General features: G+C 35.0%; 2 protein-coding genes across 2 annotated transcripts; both read right to left on the reverse strand.

Moving 5' to 3' along the window:
• Positions 1–235: 235 nt before the first annotated feature.
• Positions 236–8535, reverse strand: LOC126775643 (cytochrome P450 6B4-like; the record flags this gene model as incomplete). Its single annotated transcript, XM_050497708.1, has 4 exons — positions 236–402; positions 941–2246; positions 5774–5937; positions 7233–8535. Coding segments are annotated over 4 exons (2940 nt in total), but the record flags the coding sequence as incomplete, so codon positions are not given.
• A 12955-nt stretch (positions 8536–21490) lies between these two features.
• Positions 21491–23158, reverse strand: LOC126775644 (cytochrome P450 6B2-like). The gene is made up of 2 exons (XM_050497709.1): positions 21784–23158; positions 21491–21660 (listed from the first exon to the last, which is right to left on the reverse strand). Exons 1-2 carry the CDS (start codon positions 23156–23158, stop codon positions 21491–21493), a joined length of 1545 nt encoding a protein of 514 aa, XP_050353666.1.
• Between the last annotated feature and the right edge of the window lie 1344 nt (positions 23159–24502).

Raw genomic sequence — 24502 nt, forward strand, 5'->3', positions numbered from 1 at the left:
TAACTATCATGTCTCTGTTGTGTGTCTATAGCATACATTTAAAGCGGGTGATACTCCTAAGCACAAGTACTTATACTATATAATGATATTATGTACCTAAATCTTCTCCGAAACGTGATGCAAGCTCCGAGGCGTGATGCTATAACTTTTATGAATATCGATTCAGATAGGCATTACAAAGAAAAACGTATTTGTATAGTTTATTATTTATTTATATGTATAGTGGTTCTTTTACTTAAAGGTCACGAGGTATAAATTTAACATGTACGATTGTTGATGTCTGCGTCACAATTGTCACCGGTCTCATTTTCAAACTTAACGGCGTGTCTGCCAGCTCGATCCTATATTTCCTGAATATCGTCAAAAGTCCAGCATACATCACCATTTTTGAAAACCGAGCACCTGAAACGAGATAATAGTTTGTTTTATTTATATTGTTTTTTTTTTTAAATATACGATGATGTAGCAATTTTTCTTATCGTATTATCTGATGAAGAACTTAAAAAAATTATGAAAAAACTACGTACATACGTAGATAGTAAACAGTTGGTTAACGTATGAAACTTGATATATTTCTAGTGGAGTCACACAATACGACTTTGAGGAAAACATTAATGTTAATTTACTGCGTTGTAGACTAATGGCTAGTTTGTAAGGTGGCAGATCTAGAGATCTGCTTTTGTTAATAAATTCTCATTCGCAATACGAAGTTATAACCCATCGGATTATGAGAGTGATAGAAAACATATTTCTGCTGTATTTGCGCACACAAACGAACAAAATAATATCTCCTGCGTAATAATCTTTTCTTCGGCACCTTATCTTTCATAAACTTAATTTAAATTACATATTATATTTTAAATGTTAAACTTATCGAAAAGGAAATGTTCGATTGTAAATGATTATTTTATATAAATAATACGAAGAATGTTTACAATACCAATACAAACTCTTGGTCCTTCACCGAAGGGCATGAAGGTGTATGGTTTAATTTTCATCTTCTCATCACCGAAGAATCTTTCGGGTTGATACAACATAGGATCTTGGAAGTAGTCCGGGTGTCGGTGGATATGATGAACAGGTATATGAACACGATCTCCTTTCTGTAGTCGAAGACCAGTTGGCAATGTGTAGCTATGCATCACTTCCCTGGTGAGGTTTCCTAACGTGGGATAGAGACGAAGAGTTTCGTCAATACATGCTTCAAGATAAGGCATTTCGTTTAAGCATTCATATTTAATAACATCATATCTATTAAAGTATGCGTCTACTTCTTCTTGAACTCTGTCTTGAGCTCGTTTATTTTTTGCTAATTCGTAAAGAAGATAATTTAGTGTAGATGATGTTGTTTCAAAACCAGCTCCAAAGAAACTCGTGCACTGCGCTACAAGTAAGTCTTCATTTACTTTTATTCTTTCTATCCTCTTGTCACTACTTTCAGTATTGCTGAAACTGTTTCCGCTTAAGTAGTTTTCTTCTTCCCAGCTTAAAATTAGATCAAGAAAGTCTTTCTTCAGAATTCTCTCCTTTTTTCGATTTTTACGGGCCTCGGCAAATAATTTGTTGAAAAATAATTCAATATTCTTATCAAACAACTTAAAACCCAATGCGTAAAATAAAGAAGGCCAGATGGATCGAGAAATTATTTTCAAACCTGTCATGGTTGATGTGTCAAATATTTGTTCTCCTAGGATTACAAATGGGTTTACACCTTTATCTCTCTTCAAAGTGTTCGCTCTTAGACCGAATACACAATTAATAATGCATTCCATTGAATATCTCGCCAATAATGATTTTGAGTTAATATTCTCTGATATTTTTATTTCTTTTTCAAGAAACGTGTCCATTTCTTCAGCACACTCCTTGATCCTTGGGAACATATTCTTTAACTTCACAGACGTGAAAAGTGGAGTTAAATTCTGTCGTAATACTTTCCAATGATCACCTCCGTTGAAAAATATGCTTGTTGTTACAGCTTCATTGTAAGCATAGTCTGTATTTTCTCTGCCATTGAAGTAATAGAAATCCTGTGCCAAAACTAGTTTTACAAGCTTAGGATCTTTGACGACGAGAGCTGGTGCTGTACCATAAAATACGCCGACGTACGGCTCGCCGGGGAACTGGTCACAAATTTCACTTGTTACTATTGGCGCACTTTTTCTAAATAGAATATAATCACTAAAGTTGCCAAAAAGTAGTCTCGGTTTCAGATATGGAACATTTCTCATTTTCCAGTAATCATTATATTTTTTTAATGATATATGAAGTTTATAAAAACATATAATAACGATAAATAGAATTAAATATAAAATTAAAATCATGGTTCACGTTACGTGCGACTCAATTAAACTCAATAAATGTATGACTCGACTTGGTATCTGTGTAATGTCTATTACAGTGCTGTCTATCAAGGTCTACGAATTTAATATATAAGATAATTTAATCATAAGGCAAAATGAATAGGAATTTCAAACCTATTATAATGTTTAATTTTTTAGTTTTCATTATTAACGATCCGATACGAAAATAATTTTAAACTTGAAGTTAACTTTTCTTTCATCAACACTTTAACACTCCCAATGTTGAAATATATAAAATAAGCTGTTTTGCGTTTAACAAGACTAATGTATAAACAAAAAAATGTCATATACGTAACATTTTAACATAACATAGATATTATTTTTGATGACTCTTTATAATGTAGAACTGAGACTTATTTTTACATAAATTATCAATTCAAGTTCATTCAACATATTATAAAATGTTATGTCACAAATCACATAGTATAAAACAAAGTCTTTTTGTCTTAACGCGATAAACCAAATGGATTATCATACAGTTTTCACCAATGGACAGAGTAATCCATGCTGAATCATGCGATATAAGGATTGATTAATATTTCTTACGGTGCCAATTTCTATGCTCGGTGGTGACCATTTACTATCAGGTGGCCAATTTGTGTTATAAAAATATATGTGTATATTGAATGTCTAAGGTCAAGGCGACTGGTAGCATGCACAGCGATCCCGTGACGCTCCGAGAAACGGTGAGGGTACCGCTGGTATTTTAGTGGGTAGTGCGGCGCCTTCAGTGCCGAAAAACGTGTAAAAGCGTGTAAAATAAAATTTTCCAGCGCAAAAAGGGCGCTATTAAAGACTTTAATTTATCTTCATTATTTGATACACAAATAAAATACTTTTATGTGGAATTTACTATACCCATTTATTATAATAAGTTCTACCACCAAACAGCAATACATAGTGGAAGTTCAGATTCGAAGGAAGGGTGATCCAGTGAAAATACAGGCACAAGGGACGTAATATCTTAATTATATGTTGATGATGCAATGGCGATTGAATATGTTACCACTGACAAAATAAGGAAACTATCATATTAAGTTATTTGTTCAGTTCTCAAGGTTACTGACATCACGTCTCGAAGTTTTTGTTTTATTAATACTTAGCACACGAACATGATAAAATAAAGTATACCTACTTATTATAATTTAAAGGAATCCCATATAAAATTTATTTTATTTATTTTTATTATATCTGGGAAACAAACAGTACACGCCACATATACTACACAACAAATTAACTCGATCACACACCAATCAAGTTTCCACTCAAAACTAATTCATATATGACAGTAAACAAGCAATTTTGTAAATTACAAATAATAATTATTAAGATTCAAACAGTTAATAACAGCAAAACAATATTATATAATAAAAATTAAATAGATAAAATAAAAACATTGACTAAGTTAACAAATGCACACAAACTCTTTTTTTAAATGTATTGAGCGTACAAGAAAACATGTCCAAGGCAATAAACTTCCTATTGTAGCTCTTACAAGAGCGATATATAAATTCATTTTGAGCATAATTGGTTCGAGTGGAGGGTAAGTGGAATAAAGCACTATTGCGTGTGTTCACTTTTTTTACATCTAAAGTGAATTTTGCTTAAAAGATATGGACTATCATTCAAGTTATGAATTATTTTAAATAAAAAACTTTGATCTCGCATTGTACGATGATCCAGTAAGGACATCATTTTAGGTGGATTACGATTTAGAGTGAAACATTTAGAATTAAGATATTTAACAAATTTATGTTGAATTTTTTCTATTGTATCAATATAAGTTTTATATCGTGGATTCCAGACTACAGAACCATATTCCAGCAATGAACGGACAAATTAATTATATAATAGGACAAAGGTTGTGTCATTTTTAAAATCCTTACTAACCCTGAGTATAAAGCCAAGCATTCGAAATGCCTTGGCAACTATATAATCTATATGGAATTTAAGTGTTAATTTGCTATCTAGGTATATCCCCAAGTCTCTCACCTCAGTTACTCGGGTAATATTGTCATTATTCAGTATATAATTAAAAGTTACTGGATTTGACTTTCGTGTAAAAGAAATATTGCAACATTTTTTAATATTTAAGTTCAGTGAGTTTTCGTTACAATAGTTACACAACTTATATAGATCATTTTGCAGAAGGCTACAATCCGAAGGATTAGCAAATAACTTTAAAGATTTTCATATCATCAGCATACAACAGTATAGATGTATGAACAAAAATTTTATGAATATCATTTACAAAAATATTAAACAATAACGGACCGAGGTGAGAGCCCTGAGGTACACCAGAAGAAACTGGAACAAAAGAAGAACAGAAGCCCTTGATCGTCACCGCTTGACTTCTGTTGCGAAGGTATGAGGACAACCAACGAAGCAGGTCGCCATGTACACCTACAACTTGCTCTAGTTTATGCAATAAGATTGTATGAGATATTTTGTCAAAAGCCTTAGAGTAGTCAGTATACACAACCTGATAGCCCCTATCCATAGCCATGGCAACATAATGTGTCAACTCACAAACATTTGTCGCAGTAGATCTTCTATTCACAAAACCATGTTGTTCATTAATCAATGTACCCCTCACGAAGGGAAAGATGCTGCATAGATAATTTTCTCAAATAATTTTGCAATTGTGCACAATTTGGATATTGGCCTATAGTTCTGAACGTTATGTTTATCTCCCAAAATAAGAGACCCATTTAAAAATATATATTCTATTATTTACCATAAGCGTTCATGTTAGGTGTACATGTTTGTATAATTTATTATGTTTATATATAACTAACAACAACAATTTAGGTTCAATCGATGACGTATAACCGATGAGACTTCACGCGCGAAGACCGACTGAGTTCAGGGCTCAGCTGATATTTGATTAAGCAATCCCTTAAGTGATTACTGCAGTCTATACATGAAATGAGCTTGATAGCTATTCATATGTGCAGTACCACTTCACCTTGTCCAAGATGTCAGTTTTTTGGTAGCTGCAAAGTTACTTAAGCTTAAGTCTCAATATATCTTTTGAAGTTGACAAATGAAATTGTGTCACTTACGACCTTTTATCGATCAACGTTATAGTTGACCTTGTTTTATATTTATTCTATTTTTAAATTATGTGATGTGATGTGTACTTTGAAGAATATAAAATAATAACTGACGATTTTGTTGTGTGTTTTTAATAGTAAATTTAAGAAACATTCCCATTTTATAACTAATAATTTTTATTTATTTTTTATTTTTTTATTTATTTATTTATTTATTTTTATTTATTTATTTTATTTTTTAAATTACATATTTTATGTATAATTGTATACATTTAATTCTTATAATGGAAAACAAAATGTTGCAGGAATAAAATTATGGACGATTATCATCGATACGTCGGGAGGTTATTTTAAAACATCTCGATGAATATATTTGACGAGTATATTAGTTGTAGACTGTGTAACAACAGACCCCGGCCTGAATTCTAAAGTTAGTGGCATGTTCTCAGCCAGTTCGATCCTATACTTCCTGAATATGGTCAGTAGTCCTGCATACATCGCCATTCTGGCAAAACGAGCACCTGAAAGAATAAGGGAGCAAATTAATTACCTCAATCATATTATCCTGTATGTGGGATTCTAGAGCTTTGGTGTAATGTATAATAACAGCCTGTGAATGTCCCATTGTTGGGCTAAGGCTTCTTCCTTTGAAGGAGAAGGTTTTCGGTTGCTCTGGCATGGGTTGGTGGATACACATGTGGTACAGAATGTTACTGAAATTAGACGGATGCAGGCTTCCTCAAGATGTTTTACTTCACCGAGCACGAGATAAATTATGAACACAAATTAAGCACATTAAAATGGTGGTGCTTTAACTTCGATCATGGATTAGCATTCAAGCGTTCTAACCACGGCTTGATAAACATAATAGATTAAGATCGTGTAAATAAATAAAACAGGAAATTATATTGGCTATACTAATTTTATTAGCATTATTAGAGATTTGACCATATAAATATCATTGAGATGAACTCGGACAGCCAAATCGCTAAAGTCAATATTAAAATATATTTATGCTAATATTATAAAATTGAAAGCAACTATGTCTGTCTGTCTTTTGATGACATTTAGAATAAAGCAAACTTGAACACATAGTGAAAAGTGGTCTTATTATTAAAAATACCTTAACCACTCATTCGATTTCATGAATTCTTTCACCAATATTTTGAATGCATCTCCAGGATGGCACAGGTTATGTATACATATTATCCAATAAAAACGAAGGGACTTTTCGTGGAGACCATTTTTGAAATGAAAGTTGACGCAAAACGATTTAGCTGATGCATTTGTTACGAACGCTGTACAAACAGTAAAGAAGCTAGTAAGTGATGCTTTACAACAATACCTGAGTACTTGCACTGACTTCAAGAAAGTCAAACTGATCATATCATATCCATAACTATCACTTACTTTGATTTGTTTAAAAACAATCTTAAGAATAATATGAGGATTTATTTTAATGTTTTATTGAGGTGACATGATATTTAAAGTTGTATGAATTAATTAAAAGTATTTAGTAAGCTTTGTGCAAGATATTCTACCGCTAAATAGCAATACTTAGTATTTTGTGTTCCGATTTGAAGGATAAGTGAGCCAGTGTAACTACACACACAAGAGACATAACAACTCGTTTCCATGGTTAGTGGCGCATTGGCGATGTAAGGAATGGTTAATACTTCTTACATCGCCAATGTCTATGGGTGGTGGTGAGCACTAAACAACAGGTGGCCTATTGGCCTATACGTTAATATTTTTCTACTAATATTTTTTTGTAAACGAATATCTATAGATTAGTATAATAAAGTTTAATATTTACCAATACAAACTCTTGGACCTTCACCGAATGGCATGAAGGTAAATTGTTTGATTTTCTTCTTCTCATCGCCAAAGAATCGTTCGGGACGGTATGACGTAGGGTCAGGGAAGAAATCTGGGTGTCGATGGATATGATATACAGGTATGTGAACGCGATCTCCTTTCTGTAGTCGAAGACCTGTTGGCAATGTGTAGTTACTCATCACTTCTCTGGTGACGTTCCCCAATACCGGATAGAGACGAAGAGTTTCGTCAATACATGCTTCAAGATAAGGCATTTCGTTTAAGCATTCATATTTAATAACATCATATCTATTAAAGTATGCGTCTACTTCTTCTAGAACTCTGCCTTGAACTCGTTTATTTTTTGCTAATTCGTAAAGAAGAAAATTGAGTGTAGATGACGTTGTTTCAAAACCGGCCCCGAAAAAACCCGTGCACTGCGCTACAAGTAAGTCTTCATTTACTTCCATTCTTTCTATCTTCTTGTCACTACTTTCGCTATTAGCGAAACTATCTCCAACAATGTAAGTTTCCTCTTCCCAGCTTAAAATAAGATCAACGAAGTTTTGCATCGAACTTCGCCCCTTAAGGCGATTTTTACGGGCTCCGATAAATAAGTTTTTGAAAAACAAACTAATTTTCTCATCAAACAACTGAAAACCCAATGCGTAAAATAAAGAAGGCCAAATAGATCGAGAAATTATTTTCAAACCTGCCATGGTTGATGTGTCAAATATTTGTTCTCCTAGGTTTACAAATGGGTTCACACCTTTATCTCTCTTCAAAGTGTTCGCTCTTAGACCGAATACACAGTTGATAATGCAATCCATCGAGTATCTCGCCAACAACGATTTTGAGTTAATGTTCTCCGATATTTTTATTTCTTCTTCAAGGAACGAGTCCATTTCCTTAGCACACTCCTTGATCGTTGGAAACATGTTCTTTAGTTTTGCAGATGTGAAGAGTGGAGTTGAATTCTGTCGTAACACTTTCCAAGGATCGCCTCCGTTGAAAAATATATTTTTGGTTATCGCTTCTCGGTTAGCGTAGTCCGTATTTTCTCTGCCATTGAAGTAAAAGAAGTCCTGTGCCAAAACTAGTTTTACAAGCTTAGGATCTTTGACGACGAGAGCTGGTGCTGTACCATAGAATACGCCGACGTACGGCTCGTCGGGGAACTTGTCACAAATTTCACTTACAATAATCGGAGCACTTTTTCTAAATAGAATATAATCACTAAAGTTACCAAAAATTAATCTCGGTTTAAGATGTGGAATATTTTTCTTTTTCCAGTAATCATTATGTTTTGTTAATAAAATATATAGATTATAAAATATTAAAATAACAATAAACAGTAACAAAATTAAAAACATTATTCGCGTTTAAGCACGAGTCAAAAAGACTCACGAATGATAAGATTTAAGTTGATGAATTAAATTGTAATTCAACATACAGTCAATAGATGGCGCTGATATACTTCTGAATCGCATATAAATTAATTCACATCAAAGGCACAAAAATCTATATTCATTTAACTTCTTGCTACCGACCACTAGATGGCATTGTACTTCTATCCTAGATCGCGCAACGGTTTGGTTAGTTTAATTGTAATAATTATTTTTACTTTAATAAATAGTTAAGTTCAACAGTAGTGTGGAGTTTGACTTAATAGTGCAAGTAAGGACAGTACCGGAAGACTCTAACTCAGAATCAGATAAAGATTTTGTTTTAAAATAACTGCTCCTTTTTTAATTCGACTATATAATTTAATTAAAACATATATAATCACGTTTTTGATTTACATGACGAAATCGATTAAATGATAAACATCATAAATATTTGGAACTACATGAACTTTGCATAGAAGAATGCGTATATATACATTATAATAATTTCTAAACTATACATAACAAATACTATGTATAGTTAACCTCTGTGCCTCTTTTGCTGCCCCATACCGTTGCTATACCTAAATCTAAGCTTGAAAGGTTATTGTACCCTCGGTTTATTAGAAGGGCAACTTTAATTTCGTAATTATATTCTCATGCAAAAATCTGCTATTCTAAATGGAGTAAAGGTAGGAGTGAGTTCAATAACAGAAAACTATCGATTTGCTAATATATTTTATTTTTATTTATTTATTTTGAACAAATTATACGTATCATAAAAATATATATACGATAGTAACTACAATACTGTGTAATAGTTCTGCTGTTTTATGCACTACAAACAATTTTTGACTCATTTACCTTTGTTTATAACACAATACTATTCCACTTAACCACTTCAACTTCCAAAGTTCCGATTACATTTTCGCGGACATTAAAAAACGATATTTTCTCGCGAATTCCTATTGAATATCATAGATTATTCAAGATCTCGGCCATATCGAGTCAATTCGTCATCTGTTTCTCTCATTATATTAATCATGTGCTTGGAATAGGTTGGTAGGTATATTTTGCCATGGTAGCATGCGAAAGCGACCCCGTGGCGCTCCTCGTTAAGACGGAAAGGGTACCGCTGGTTTTTTAGTGGGTATTCCGATGTTCGGGGCGCATTTGGCGCCTTGGACACCGGCGAGCCCCACATACTTTCCCACTGTTCCCGTGGGGGAAACGGGTATTGCGTTTTTCCAGCGTGAAAACAAAGGTTGGTAGGTATATGAAAAAGAAATTTAACTTTCCAACTATAGCAACAAAATGTATAGCAACAAATAAGTATAGCAACAAAATGTATAGTTACGTAATTGCTCGTGTTAAAAGGTTTATTCGGATATCTGTAAAGTAATTTTTATTCGAAAAAAATGTGCATTTTTGTTACAAATTGAAATTAATTTTAATTTTAATGTCAAGCAAATACTTTGGTAACATTATAAAGGTTACCAAGTTAACATTAAAGACTAAGTAAGGAAAAGCAAATTCTATTGTTTTTTTATTTGTATTCGCTTCTATCACCAACTCGAATGCTTATGACTCTCATGAGGACTATGGTTATGGTCGATTAAAACTCTTGGATTTCATTTTGTAATCTTTAATTTCGAATGCTTAGACGTGTAAACATCTTAGCGCTCGATACATGGTGGGGGTTAACTGAGAGTTCGAGCGTCAGATGACGTCGGCGCATGATTTGTTATTGTATGTGCGTTAATGTGTGCGTGAGATCGATATATGATCACACCTGTTTACAGCTTACACATCAATTCTCGTAAGTACATTGGCACTTACATTTTTTTAAATTTCGCAATAGAGTAATGTTCAATGTCAAGTTGGCAGATAGAAGGGCTAATGATAAATAACTAATCACACATATATGTATTTGCTAATGTTCGCACTTAAAAAGCCGAGTTGGCCCTGTGGTAAGAACGCGTGAATCTTAACCGATGATCGTGGGTTCAAACCCGGGCAAGCACCACTGAATTTTCATGTGCTTAATTTGTGATTATAATTCATCTCGTGCTTTACGGTGAAGGAAAACATCGTGAGGAAACCTGCATGTGTCTAATTTCACTGAAATTCTGCCACATGTGAATTCTACCAACCCGCATTGGAGCAGCGTGGTGGAATAAGCTCCAAACCTTCTCCTCAAAAAGAGGAGAGGAGGCCTTTAGCCCAGCAGTGGGACATTCACAGGCTGTTACGGTTACGGTACGGGCACTTATGGCGTGAACAATGTTGAATTGAAATATTATTCATGTTAGTTAGACCTTAAGGTCCAGTTGTCAAAAAATTCAACACTCTAGAATTCTCGGTCGGTCGGTTTTCTACAGAATATATTTCGTAGTGTGCCCAGGAACTATTTAATTTGGTTCCTCCATCACCTTTTTTTTTAAATTAACTTATGACACGATTCACAGAAATTGTTTGATTTAAAGTCACTGGCAAACATGAAGGTAGCGCCTCATCATACATTCGTCCCACATAATGAGACAGGCCGCTAAAAATTTAGCCTGTTTTTTCGCAAAGAATTTGTACAAACACGTGTGTACAAACGCCGCCGCCATCATGATCATTATTGTTGCGCGAGAGCATTAATTTGATCCGTTTTGTTGCGGCGAGCTTTATTTTTGCGTTAACTAATTAGATATTCATTTAAACTTTATTTATTCTTATAGAACATTTTAAATAATAAAATAAATATATATATATATTAAAATAAGGAACTTATTTTTTAAATGTTTCTAATTTACAAAAATAAAATGTATAGATACAAAAACGAATGTTATCTTTCGATTCTAATCTAAGTGTTTTGATTAACAAATTTAAATAAAAGTTATTGTGATTTAACTATAATTTTTAGACATATAGGCTACTATAAGCATGTAGTACATTATTTTAGTTATCACCAATAGTTTACACAGCGCACGTCAAATAATCCCAATTCGACCCGTAGGCGACCTAAGCACGTCCTACTCGATCCAGTCGATAGGATCACCCCTGCCAACATTCATCTGTTAGGGAACACAAGCAACACACACCGACCCGGCGGGGTCGACGACCTTTATTCGTCACATCCCGTTGACGCCTAGGCGTATGATTGCGTTTAAATTGTACACGTCTTCCCCCCGACTTCAACGGCGTCCTAAGCCGAGGTCCGGTCTCACATGAGGCACCCTTAGGACTTGCATTTCTCTTGAGCCCCTTATGTGACTCCCAACATCCGGCTTGAGTTTAACTCGCCTACCCCGCCCGGTGACGTTGTAGAGGCCACTAGGGCTAACAGCAACACAAAGTCCGAAAAAAAAACTCAGTCTTTTATAATTACGTTCTTCAATGAAAAAGTGATATAGGTGTAAATGAAATTTGATAAAACATGTCAATAAATAGAAACATGATTTAATATAAACAAAAACTCTTTATAAAAACGTTGACAGTATAGGACAGAATGATGACATATACAGGGTTACAGGGTAATATGTCACGATCCTTTTAAAGGGTTATAGTTCAGGACAATAGCTATCAAATGACCCCCAAAATGCTTATGTAAAAGTGTATCGTTTTCGAGTTATTAATTTTTTAATATTTTTTTTATTTAAAGGATGTTTAAGATTCTAAAATTCAATAAAAAAAAATCAACGTATTTTCCCTATTTTTTTTTGTATTTCTTGCTAGGGTACATCCTAGTTAATAATAACCAGTTATAAAACAAAAACAATCTTCAAGCATTTTTAAATTACAGATCCAAAACTGTACAACTTTTCGATTTTTAATTTTGATTCTTTAAGTTACTCGCAATTTTTTTGTAAAAATCACTATGGCTCTTATCGTGCGGATCATTTTAAAAACATCTGCGTTTCCTTAGCTATCCATCGGTACATAAAAAGTACAGTCAAACAATCATAAACTCAGGAGAAAATTAGATAACAAAGAGACCAGGTAGGAAATTCTAAGAAATGCTATTGTTAAGAAATTAAATCTGGATCAAAGACAAAAGGACCTCAATGCAAAGTAGTTAAAGATTATTTTTAATAGGGGTAATAGGTAAAAAAGGAGAGATAATGTGGAATACTATTATCAATTCCTTTGAATTTACCGTCATTTTTTCTAATTTCCTTTTATCTCATTTCTTTTAAAAAAAAGCCGAGATGGCCTAGTGGTAAGAACGCGTGAATCTTAACCGATGATCGTGGGTTCAAACCCGGGCAAGCACCACTGAATTGTCATGTGCTTAATTTGTGTTTATAATTCATCTCGTGCTTAACGGTGAAGGAAAACATCGTGAGGAAACCTGCATGTGTCTAATTTCATCGAAATTCTGCCACATGTGTATTCTACCAACCCGCATTGGAGCAGCGTGGTGGAATAAGCTCCAAACCTTCTCCTCAAAAGGGAGAGGAGGCCTTAGCCCAGCAGTGGGACATTAACAGGCTGTTACTGTACTGTACATTTCGTTTAGGAATAAGAGTAATAAAACCTTGTCGGGGTACATAATACTCACTGTACTTGCACTGCTCGTATAGTGTGGACGCGCTTTAGTGAATATTGATCTCTTAAATTTTTGAAAAAAACCGCTTCGTTTACTGGACTCTGTTTCTTACAACTTCGTGACTCGGCTAGCTAAAAGGAAATTGTGATTTGTGTTTATGATAACTTGGCGCGTAAAAAGGACTATTATGGCTGCAGAACAAAATTCTTCTCGTCGTCCGTACTCTAATGAGGAATACGCTGACATCTTATTTTGCTATGGATATTGTAACGGTGACGCCGCAGCTGCTCGTCGTGAGTATAATCGTCGATTTCCGGATCGCCGGACACCTGACAATAGTGTCTTTATTGGTGTGTATCGTCGAATTAGAGAAACTGGTCGCGTGCAAAGGAGACAATCTGATTCCGGACGCCCTCGTGTCCGTTCTCCAGATGAAGAAGATGTAATTATTCGTCATTTTCGAGAGGACCCTACAGTTTCCACCAATATTGTGGCAAACCGACTGGGCGTATCTCAATGGAGAGTCTGGTTTACTGTCCACGCGGCTGGATTGTATCCCTATCATTACACACCCGTACACGTGATTGAAGAAGGAGATCCTGCAAGACGTTTAGATTTTTGCCGATTTATGCTACACTGTGATGCAGAAAATCCCAATTTTTTGAGAAAAATTTTATGGACAGACGAGTCAAAGTTTGACAAAGATGGTATTACTAACTACCACAATATTCGATATTGGCCTCAAAAAGAACAGGGAAACCCTCACAAAAAGCGATTAAGCGGTTCCCAAAGACGTTTCTCGGTAAACGTCTGGATGGGGATTATCAATGATAATCTTATTGGGCCACATTTTAAATTCAAAATTGCAATGACAGCTCTGGTTTATCTCTCCTTTTTTACCTATTACCCCTATTAAAAATAATCTTTAACTACTTTGCATTGAGGTCCATTTGTCTTTGATCCAGATTTAATTTCTTAACAATAGCATTTCTTAGAATTTCCTACCTGGTCTCTTTGTTATCTAATTTTCTCCTGAGTTTATGATTGTTTGACTGTACTTTTTATGTACCGATGGATAGCTAAGGAAACGCAGATGTTTTTAAAATGATCCGCACGATAAGAGCCATAGTGATTTTTACAAAAAAATTGCGAGTAACTTAAAGAATCAAAATTAAAAATCGAAAAGTTGTACAGTTTTGGATCTGTAATTTAAAAATGCTTGAAGATTGTTTTTGTTTTATAACTGGTTATTATTAACTAGGATGTACCCTAGCAAGAAATACAAAAAAAAATAGGGAAAATACGTTGATATTTTTTTTTATTGAATTTTAGAATCTTAAACATCCTTTAAATAAAAAAAATATTAAAAAATTAATAACTCGAAAACGATACACTTTTGCATAAGCATTTTGGGGGTCATTTGATAGCTATTGTCCTGAACTATAACCCTTTAAAAGGATCGTGACATATTACCCTGTAACCCTGTATATAGTATATATACTGCGATAAAAGTTTTGCTTTGTAATCATGACATAGCATTTTTTAACATCATGAAAAAACTTCCTTGTCATTCTGTGGAAGTATAGTATGGCGTCGCAGCGTTGTAAAAATAGGTTTGTTATTTATTTACATGATGAAGGTCGTTGCCAAATTTGAGGTATCTATAAATAGTTCGAGCAGTCAAGTCGGATTCCCGGGGTGGCGTGGCGTTGGCGATAAGTCTCGATATCGTCAACGCATTCAAGACGTTGCCCTGGGACGCTATTAGGAGAGCACTCGTGCAGGCGATCATCGGTGGCTACTTGCGCGACAGATACATTTCGTATATAGAGCAAGACAAACACATTTACTGGTAATAGGGCTTTGTGCAAGCTCGTCTGGGTAGGTACCACCCACTCATCAGATATTCTACCGCAAAACAGCAATACTTGATATTGTTGTGTTCCGGTTTGAAGGGTGAGTGAGCCAGTGTAATTACAGGCACAAGGGACATAAAATCTTAGTTCCCAAGGTTGGTGGCGCATTGGCTATAAGCGATGGTTGACATTTCTTAGAATGCCAATGTCTAAGGGCGTTTGGTGACCACTTACCATCAGGTGGCCCATATGCTCGTCCACCTTCCTATTCTATAAAAAAAAAAGACGGTACGAGGACCCGGAGGGAGATTTGCTGTGGTGCCCCACAGGGGTCAGTTTTGGGGCCTTTGTTGTGGAATCTCGCGTATGACGCAGTCCTGCGCGTCACTCTCCCTGAAGGTGTCAGCATCGTCTGTTATGCAGACGACACGTTGGTGCTGGCAACGGGGGAGAATTTTGAGAGAACCAAAGAGCTCGCCGAGCTTGGGGTGAACACTGTCGTCGAAAAGATGTGCGAGTTGGGCCTTCGGATCGCGTCCCATAAGACGGAGGCGCTATGGTTCCATAAACTGCCAAGGAGCAGGGAACCGCCTGACTCGTACGTCCGCGTTGGTGACTCATACGTCCAGGTGGCCAGGTACATGAAATACCTGGGCCTCACACTGGATGGTCGCTGGGGTTTCGAGGAGCACTTCGAGCGCCTAGCCCCCCAGATCGAGAAGGTAGCGGGTGCCATGCACAGAGTGCTGCCTAATCTCGGGGGACCGAGGGAGGAAGTTCGCCGTCTCTATGCCGGTGTCGTGCAATCGATGGCCCTCTACGGGGCACCCGTTTGGTCTCACAGACTATCGGGCGTCCGCCGATGCAGGACTAAGATCCAATGTTCGCAGCGGAGAGTGGCCATCCGCATAGTGCGGGGATATCGCACGATATCCTACCTATCCTACGAGTGGAGCAAAGCACGGGAGAGGCCGCGGATTCGTTATATCAACACGGATCCCGCAGCCTCTCCGATCCGTGCTGAGGACGGCCATCGCAGTGGTTTTAGTGGGTAAGAATCCCACATAACCCGGTTCCACCCCATAGGACCCTGGTACCTTTCTGAACGTTTCCAATGCGAGAAAAAAAAAAAAAAAAACTTCAAGTCGGATTGTCTTGAAAATTGAATTAACATTGAAATATTTATAAAAATAAAACAAAACATGCAAAAAGTTATAACAAAATAAAAGTAGTAAACGTCGTTATAAAAAATTGACAATTAAATTAATTAATGTAAATAAACAAATTTATGAACTTACTATGACATACATATTAAAAGTATTGGTTTGCATCTTAGAATTAAATAAACGAAGGGTAACGGTAAGTGGTTAGATACTTTTTAATTTGTCTTTTAAAGCGTAAAGTAGATTGTTGAAAAATATCTAAGCTAGCTTTTTTGAAAATATTATTGTATGCAATAACCATTCTGTTAATAGGTGCAGCCTTGCCCAGGTTACTTTTCGCAAGCCCTTGACTAAAGGTTTGCTTATTTCTAATGAAACTTCTAGCCTTATTATACCTTGGTACTGCCAATTTAAATCTGCTTAACAAATTTGGACAATCAATAAATTTAAAATAAATTTTAAATTTTTTTTTATTCTCTCCCACAGACAATAATATTTACATTTTCTTTTTTTATAATATATATAAATACAGTTATATGTGGGATACAGGAGACCAAACCAGGTTGCCCTGTGCTAAGGGTCTCCTGGCTCCCCCTCTTGAAAGGAACTATTTATTTGTTTAATTTTATAGAAAACAGGAGAAACACTAAAGCTTTTACAATATATTATCTAGTAATAAGTTATACTTATGCTAATAGAAATAAAAAGATAATGTATGCTTGTGAATATGTGCGTGTGAGTGCATGTGTGTGAGTGTGTGTGTGTATGAGTGTGTGTGTGTGTTTGTGCCTGTGTGTTGTATGTATGTGTATATATGGTGTGTAGATTATTTTTTTTACTACAATTGCTTGTTTATTATTAATGTATTAAATTAACAATTTTTCTGTCTCTTCATAGTCCAGTTTTAAAAGCCAGTCAGTTAATTTCCTCTTACATGCGAATTTTAGTAAATTTGAAATAGAGAGTAATTTATTTAATTTATTGTAAAGCCTGGCTGCTTTAAAATCAAAGAATTTTTGGGCAAAAAATGTTTTGACCATTACAGATTTACATACTTCATAAGATCTTCTAGAGTCAGCTATATCAATCAGTGAGGCCTTAATCCTGGAGTGTTTTTTTTAAAATTATGTTCAAAATGTAAAGTTTTCTGACTGTTAGAACATTTGCTTCCCTATATAGGTCAACAGTAGGAAATATGCGTGGCTTAGAGAGAGCTACTTTAAGTATCATTCTTTGAGCTCTTTCAACTTCAATTATGTGCGTTTTGTTAGAACCACCCCATACAGTTATACAGTATGCTATTAAAGATTGACATAATGATATATAAACAGTCCTGATGAGGGTCCAGTCAGCGATATGTCTCATATTTTTGGAAACATATGTAAGTTTTCTGAGTTTTTAAGACTTAATTGTTTTAGATGCCCTTTAAAATTAAGATTTTTATCAAATGTTATACCTAAGTATTTAGTTTGATCTGTTTTGTTAATAATGGGACAGGTACGTTTGGTATGATCTGCTAGATTACACGAATGAGCTACTAATTGGTGTGATATTGTATTATTAGGTGTGTTGCGTTTTGAAAAAACTATGTATTGAGTTTTACTTGGATTCAGAGTGAGGGTATTATAAGCCATCCAGTGATTAACCGTATTAAAACCTTCTTGTGCAAATTCAAATACTTCATTTCATGTTTTACCGTGAAACGTAAGTGTGGTATCATCTGCATATGATATTATTTTACACTTTCTTAGCTTTAGGTTACAAAGTTCATTTATATAGCAAAGAAATAGAGTTGGGCCTAAAATGCTACCCTGCGGAATTCCATAAGTGACAAATCTCTCATTGCTGATAACGTCACCTATTTTAACCTGCTGGGAGCGACCTAGCAGATAATTTTGTAAAAGTTGTAGTTGTCTATCTCTAATGCTTAAACTGTCTAGCTTCTCGATCATTTTATTCAAAGAGACTTTATCGAATGCCTTTTGAAGATCAATAAAAATAGTTAGGCATTTTTCTTTATTGTCTAATTTGTCTACTATGAAATCCACAAGAGAATGAACTGCATCCGAGGTTGATTTTCCTTTCCTAAAGCCATATTGTGTATCTGCGATTAAATTTTTATCTTCCAAATATTTAACGTCTATTATTTATAATTTTTTCAAGTATTTTCGAGAGGAATGGTAATATCGAGATTGGACGGTAATTTGATACAAGGTTTCTGTCTCCGGCTTTAAAGATGGGTATAACTATGGATTTCTTGAGAGAAACAGGAAATATACCTTCGGATAAACATCTATTAAAAATGTAGGTGAGCGGAGTCACAATAAATTCAATTAGACACTTGAGTACCTTGGACGTTATGCCATCCCAGCCAGGACTACAGTTTGATTTTAGGTCGATTATAAGTCTACATATTTCATCTTTTGTAGTGCTTAAGAGAACGAATGAGTTTTGTATAGATGATGTTCTAAAGGTATTAGTGGAGGTGGTTGGTAGGTTTGAGGTTATTTTTGAGGCCAGATCAGCACCTATGCTTGCAAAGTATTTGTTTACTGAGTTTACTGATTCCAGGGGTGTTTTATTTATATTAAGGAGTTTAAAAGGTTGGTTTGTAGTTTTATTTAAGTTATTAATATTTTTTATTACGTTCCATATTTTTTTGTTATTATTTCCAGCGGCTTTAATTTCATTTCTTTCGTAGTCCCTCTTACATTTTTTTAAAATTTGATTACAAAAATTCCTGTAACGTTTGTATGTAATTCTTAGTCTCATTATGTACCTCTTTCTTTAATTTGTAGTGCATTCTATCCCTAGTTCTTATGCATTTCAGCAAACCTATGGTGATCCAGGGTTTTTTAATTATTTCACTTCGAGGAAATCTATTGGTAATTGTGTTTTTCAAAATAATGTTTTGTATAAGGTTAATAAATATGTTCATGCACTGATCTGGATTGTTATTTATATTATATATCTCACTAAAATCTAAATTTTTAGAATCATCTTTTAATTTGTCAAAATTTAATTTATATGAGTATTTTAATTTTTTATACATACTATTGGTATTTTTATTCATACATAAAAGAATTGGTTCGTGATCTGTTATTGCTGTTTTTAAGATGAAGGTAAAAGATGATAGTTTTGTTTTAAAGATATGGTCTAAGCAACTATTGGCTCTAGTAGGTGTGTGATATGCCGGGATTAAACCAAAAAATGACAGGACTTCAAGATAATTCGAAGTATTCTGATTTAAGTCAGCAATATTAATATTGATGTCTCCCATTAATATTATGTTTTTGTATGATGAGAGCTGCACGAGCAAGTTGTGGAGAGATTCAATGAAATTATTTAAGAGGCGGAAACTAGGAGGTCTGTATATGGCAATTATCACTGTGTCTTTATTTATTTTTATTGTGAGGCAATTAGCCTCCTGCATGTTAGGTTCTTCTACTTTAAAATCTATATTATTATTCAAAATAACAATGACCCCATCGTTTTGATTGTAGTTTACTGAAGTGCTAAAACACGTGTTTCCCGGAACGGTGGGGAGATTAATGACGTTAGAAAGTCAGCATTCAGATAAAATAATTATGTCAATGTTGAAATTGAATCTCGATAGTAGGACATTTAAGCAATATTTTAAGATAAGCATTAGGGTTCAAAATTATGATATTATTATATATATAATAACTCCATTTACAATACTGTGCAAAAAACATAAATCCAGAGACTTATCTCTACGATTAGATTGTGAAAGACCTTCATATAACTTTAGCTGATCTTTGTAACGCTCATTCTGTTTGAAAACATTGTCTTCGTAAGCCAGATGACGTAAAATTTTTTTTTGTATTCTTTCAATTCTATTTTTATGTAATTGATAGTAGGAACTCCAAGCGACCGAAAAATATTCAAGTCTGCTTCTTATCATTGTGTAAAACAGTGTTATTATGGTTAACGACCTTTTAAATTCTTTTGAAGCTCTTAAAAAAATCCTAATAATTTGAATGATTTTATAATTATATTATCTACATGGGATATAAAACTTAATTTATTATCTAGAATAATCCCAAGATCCCAAGATCAAAGGGTGCTTATGAAATTGCATTGCTTGCGTATGATACTTAATAACCTTTTAAAAATTGATAGAAAACAAAACAAAACAATCTTCTAATCTTGACAATATAAAACTTCATTATCACTGATATACCAATTTTCGATTAAGCATTAACAATACCGTAATTTATTAATAAATTACGTCTTTATGTGCTTGACTCAAGATACAATTTGGTTTGTCAATGTACTTTGTTGCTTTTGCGTCGAACTAAAGTATGCGACAGTACTTAATCTCAAAATATCTTACTTTCGATCTTAGCTCTCATAAAAGGATTATTCTTTTGGGATTCGGGAAGAGAAAAACCAATTGTCTATCTATTCAACAAAAAAAATATATATTTATTATTTTTTGAAATCTAGATTAATACTATAAACCTACCCGTAAAAAACAACCAAGCATTGTTTTCACGCCTTAACGCATGATAGATATTTGTTTATTTAAGTACATTTTTTTCACAAAAAATAAGTTTACAGTAACAGCCTGTTAATGTCTCACTGCTGGGCTAAGGCCTCTTCTCCCTTTTGAGGAGAAGGTTTGGAGCTTATTCCACCACGCTACTCCAATGCGGGTTGGTAGAATACACATGTGGCAGAATTTCAATGAAATTAGACACATGCAGGTTTCCTCACGATGTTTTCCTTCACCGTTAAGCACGAGATGAATTATAAACACAAATTAAGCACCTGAAAATTCAGTGGTGCTTGCCCGGGTTTGAACCCACGATCATCGGTTAAGATTCACGCGTTCTTACCACTAGGCCATCTCGGCCATCTCATAGGCCATCTCATTTTCACAAAAAATAAGTTTACAGTAATGGCTGAATTCTAAAAATAATGAAAAATATTGTAGATTCTGTCGATTGTGTTTGTGTTTGTTCATCTGTACATTTAATTTAAAATAATTAAAGCTATGTTCAAATAAAATATAATATTACTATTAACAATCTACGCCTATAATAAATCTGTAATTGATTGCTGTCTGTACATGGAAGATATTTGAGTAAAACTATTATCAAGGGGGGGCCTTAACAGCGCAACAGAACACAAAACAATGATTGTTAGAACGTTTGTCGGTGCATTTGTGTGCCCTAATATAAGAAACGGCCATTACCTTAGGTTTCCTTAATGTTTCGATCATAAAACACTGCATCGAGTTTATATAAAGATTTTAATTTTTAACAACTATTATTTAAGTTATTGCTTGATCAAACTTCACGAGGAATGAATTTAACGTACATTTTTATTGTAGCTCTGGGTATAGTAGATGCTGGCTTAAATTCCAAAGTATCGGGCATGTTATCTCCAAGCACGGTCCTATACTTCCTGAATATAGTCAGGAGCCCAGCGTACATAACCATTCTTGCAAAACGGGCACCTGAAAGATAAAAATATAAACAAAAACAAATATTTTATGATCAACTTATGTCAAATCAAAAGAAATATTTTTAAATATATCTTTAATTACGATAAGTCGAAATAAAAAACGTTAAATATTCACCAATACAAACTCTTCCACCTTCACCGAATGGCATGAAGGTGTATGGTTTGATTTTCTTCCTCTCGTCTCCAAAGAATCGTTCGGGACGGTATGCCGTGGGATCTGGGTAATTCTCTGGGTGCCGTTGGATGTAATCAATAGGTATATGCACACGATCACCCTTCTGTAGGCGCAGCCCAGTTGGCAGCGTGTAGTTATTCATCACTTCCCTGGTGACGACAGGTAACACCGGGTAAAGACGAAGTGCTTCTTCAATACACGCTTCAATATATGGCAATTCGGACAAACATTCGTACTTAATATCACCATGTTTATTAAAGTATGCATCTACTTCTTCTATGAGTCGTTCTTGGGCTTGTTTATTTTTTGCCAGTTCATACAGAAGGTAATTCATTGTGGACGATGTTGTTTCGAATCCAGCTACGAAGAATAAAGTGCATTGTGCCACAAGTAAGTCTTCATTCACTTCAATTCTTTCTATCTTCTTGTCATTCGTTTGGTTATTTCTAAAACTGTCTCCGGTTATGTATTGTTGTTTTTCCCAGCCCAGAATAAGATCGACGAAGTCGTTCTTTATAGTTGTCTCAGTGGAACGATTTTTACGAGCTCCGGTGAATAAGCGGTAGAAGAATTTTTCAAATTTGTCATCGACCAAATGCAAACCCAATGCGTAAAATAAATCAGGCCACATAGATCGGCCAATGTTTTTCAAGGCAGCTCTAGTTGGTGATGAATTTATTTCTTCTGCTATAGTAACGAATGGATTAATAGCTGCATCTCTCTTCATAGTGTTCGCTCTTAGACCAAAAACACATCTAATAATACATTCGATCGAATATCTAGCCAACAAAGATTTTATATTAATATTGCCCGAAATTTGTATTTCATCCTTAAGGTACGGGTCCATTTCCTCAGCACACTCTTTGATAGTTGGGAACATATTCTTTAACTTTGCAGATGTGAAAAGTGGAGTTAAATTCTGTCGTAACACTTTCCAATGATCGCCTCCATTCGAAAACAAATTCGTTGTAATTGGCTCTCTGTTAGCGTGGTCTGTATTTTCTCTACCATTAAAGTAATAGAAGTCTTGTGTCAACACCAGTTTTAATATTTTAGGATCCTTGATGACGAGAGCTGGTGCTGTACCAAAATAGACCCCGATGTACGGCTCATCAGGGAACTGGTCATAAATTTCACGTATAATTGTCTGACGACTTTTTCTAAATAATATAAAATCTTTGTAGTTGCCAAAAATTAGTTTCGGCTTCAGATGTGGAACGTTTTTCTTTTTCCAATAATCATGTTTTTTTGTTAATAATACGTAAAGCTGATACAATATCAAAACACCAAAAAATGCCGTTATTGATAAAATCATTTTGAACGTCTGTGTGCCACCAAATGTAGTCACGACCTTTAAGAAGCGAGTTTATATCAGCCGTATTTATAATCAAGGTGTGCGGCGCGGTGCTATCATTACTTATATATAACAAAAGATTGATATGTGTTTTTTATTTGTCCTTATCATACCAGTAGCATGTCGCATCCGGTCAATATCCGGTCGAACGGACACTCAATGGAACATAAGGCGCACCAACGGTTGTGAACTTGACTCCGGTGTGGTTCGCCATAACTTCAGTGCGCTTTCGACAGAGTCGTGATGGTATCGCTCGGGTCCGGACAGAACATTCTCTGCAAGGCATCGGTCGAGTGAGGTCACGGAACTGTCTTACCGTTCCATAAAGTACTTTGTGTATGATATTAATTGTGAAGTGTAATAAAGTGTGATTATATTCAATAAAGTTGCTCATTTCACGATAACCCACTGTACGCTCACATGATGTTCGACGATAATGATCAAAGATCTGATGTCCCTCCGACATCAGAAGTGGGATCGGAACCTCATGTGTTCTTATACGCTCCGCTTCCTGAAATAGGACCTTTAACTATGCAAATTAAATTAAAGCAGTTATGATTTATTTTACTACCCTACGTTACGAAAATATTATTATTTAGTGATTGCAGAAAATTTGCCGATTGCGACACTGTAAAGTGTATAGTGCTAGTGCGCTATGGCTTCCGTTACAGTATTTCCATAATCAAATTGTAATATGAAATAGAGAATGAATTCGCCACGTCTGTAGGTGTGGCCTCGCTTTCCTCTTTACGATGTGCGCGATACCATTAGCTGAGATCGACTTGCGGCTACGAGTGCCGCATCGACTCGGCTCAGGTAGTTCGGGACAAAAACACCACTTGAAATGGAACGGACGCGTCCGGTCTCACCTAGATAACGCTCGACCGACTGAAACACCAATCAAAACACTCACGAGATCATGGCCTTATTCCATCATCTGTGAATCAACCTTTGTCTCGAGATCCTCGAACTTGCCATAGTGACGATCTAATCGTCCATTCATATCATACGAAACGATAATAACATAAATAGTCCCTAGCCAATGAATGAACTTATAACATGTAAATTCGTCGCTCACAAATCGCAACAGCACCGCGCGTAGGCGTCTGGCTTGAATGAAAATAAACATACTTTCTTTCTTCTTACCTCTCGATTTTGACTATATTATAATACAGATTACAGCCGAGATGGCCCAGTGGTAAGAACGCGGGAATCCTAACCGATGATCGTGGGTTCAAACCCGGGCAAGCACCACTGAATTTTCATGTGCTTAATTTGCGATTATAATTCATCTCGTGCTTTACG

Source organism: Nymphalis io, chromosome 18 (genome assembly GCF_905147045.1).
Source record: "Nymphalis io chromosome 18, ilAglIoxx1.1, whole genome shotgun sequence".
NCBI classification, from domain to species: Eukaryota; Metazoa; Arthropoda; class Insecta; order Lepidoptera; family Nymphalidae; genus Nymphalis; species Nymphalis io.

What these genes read in the sequence shown, in the direction of transcription:
- LOC126775644 (XM_050497709.1), bottom strand. Translation starts at nt 23,158, where the DNA reads ATGATTTTATCAATAACGGCATTTTTTGGTGTTTTGATATTGTATCAG. An exon ending in AGGTGGAAGAGTTTGTATTG is followed by an intron (nt 21,661 to 21,783) that starts GTGAATATTTAA and finishes TTTATCTTTCAG; the next exon opens with GTGCCCGTTTTGCAAGAATG.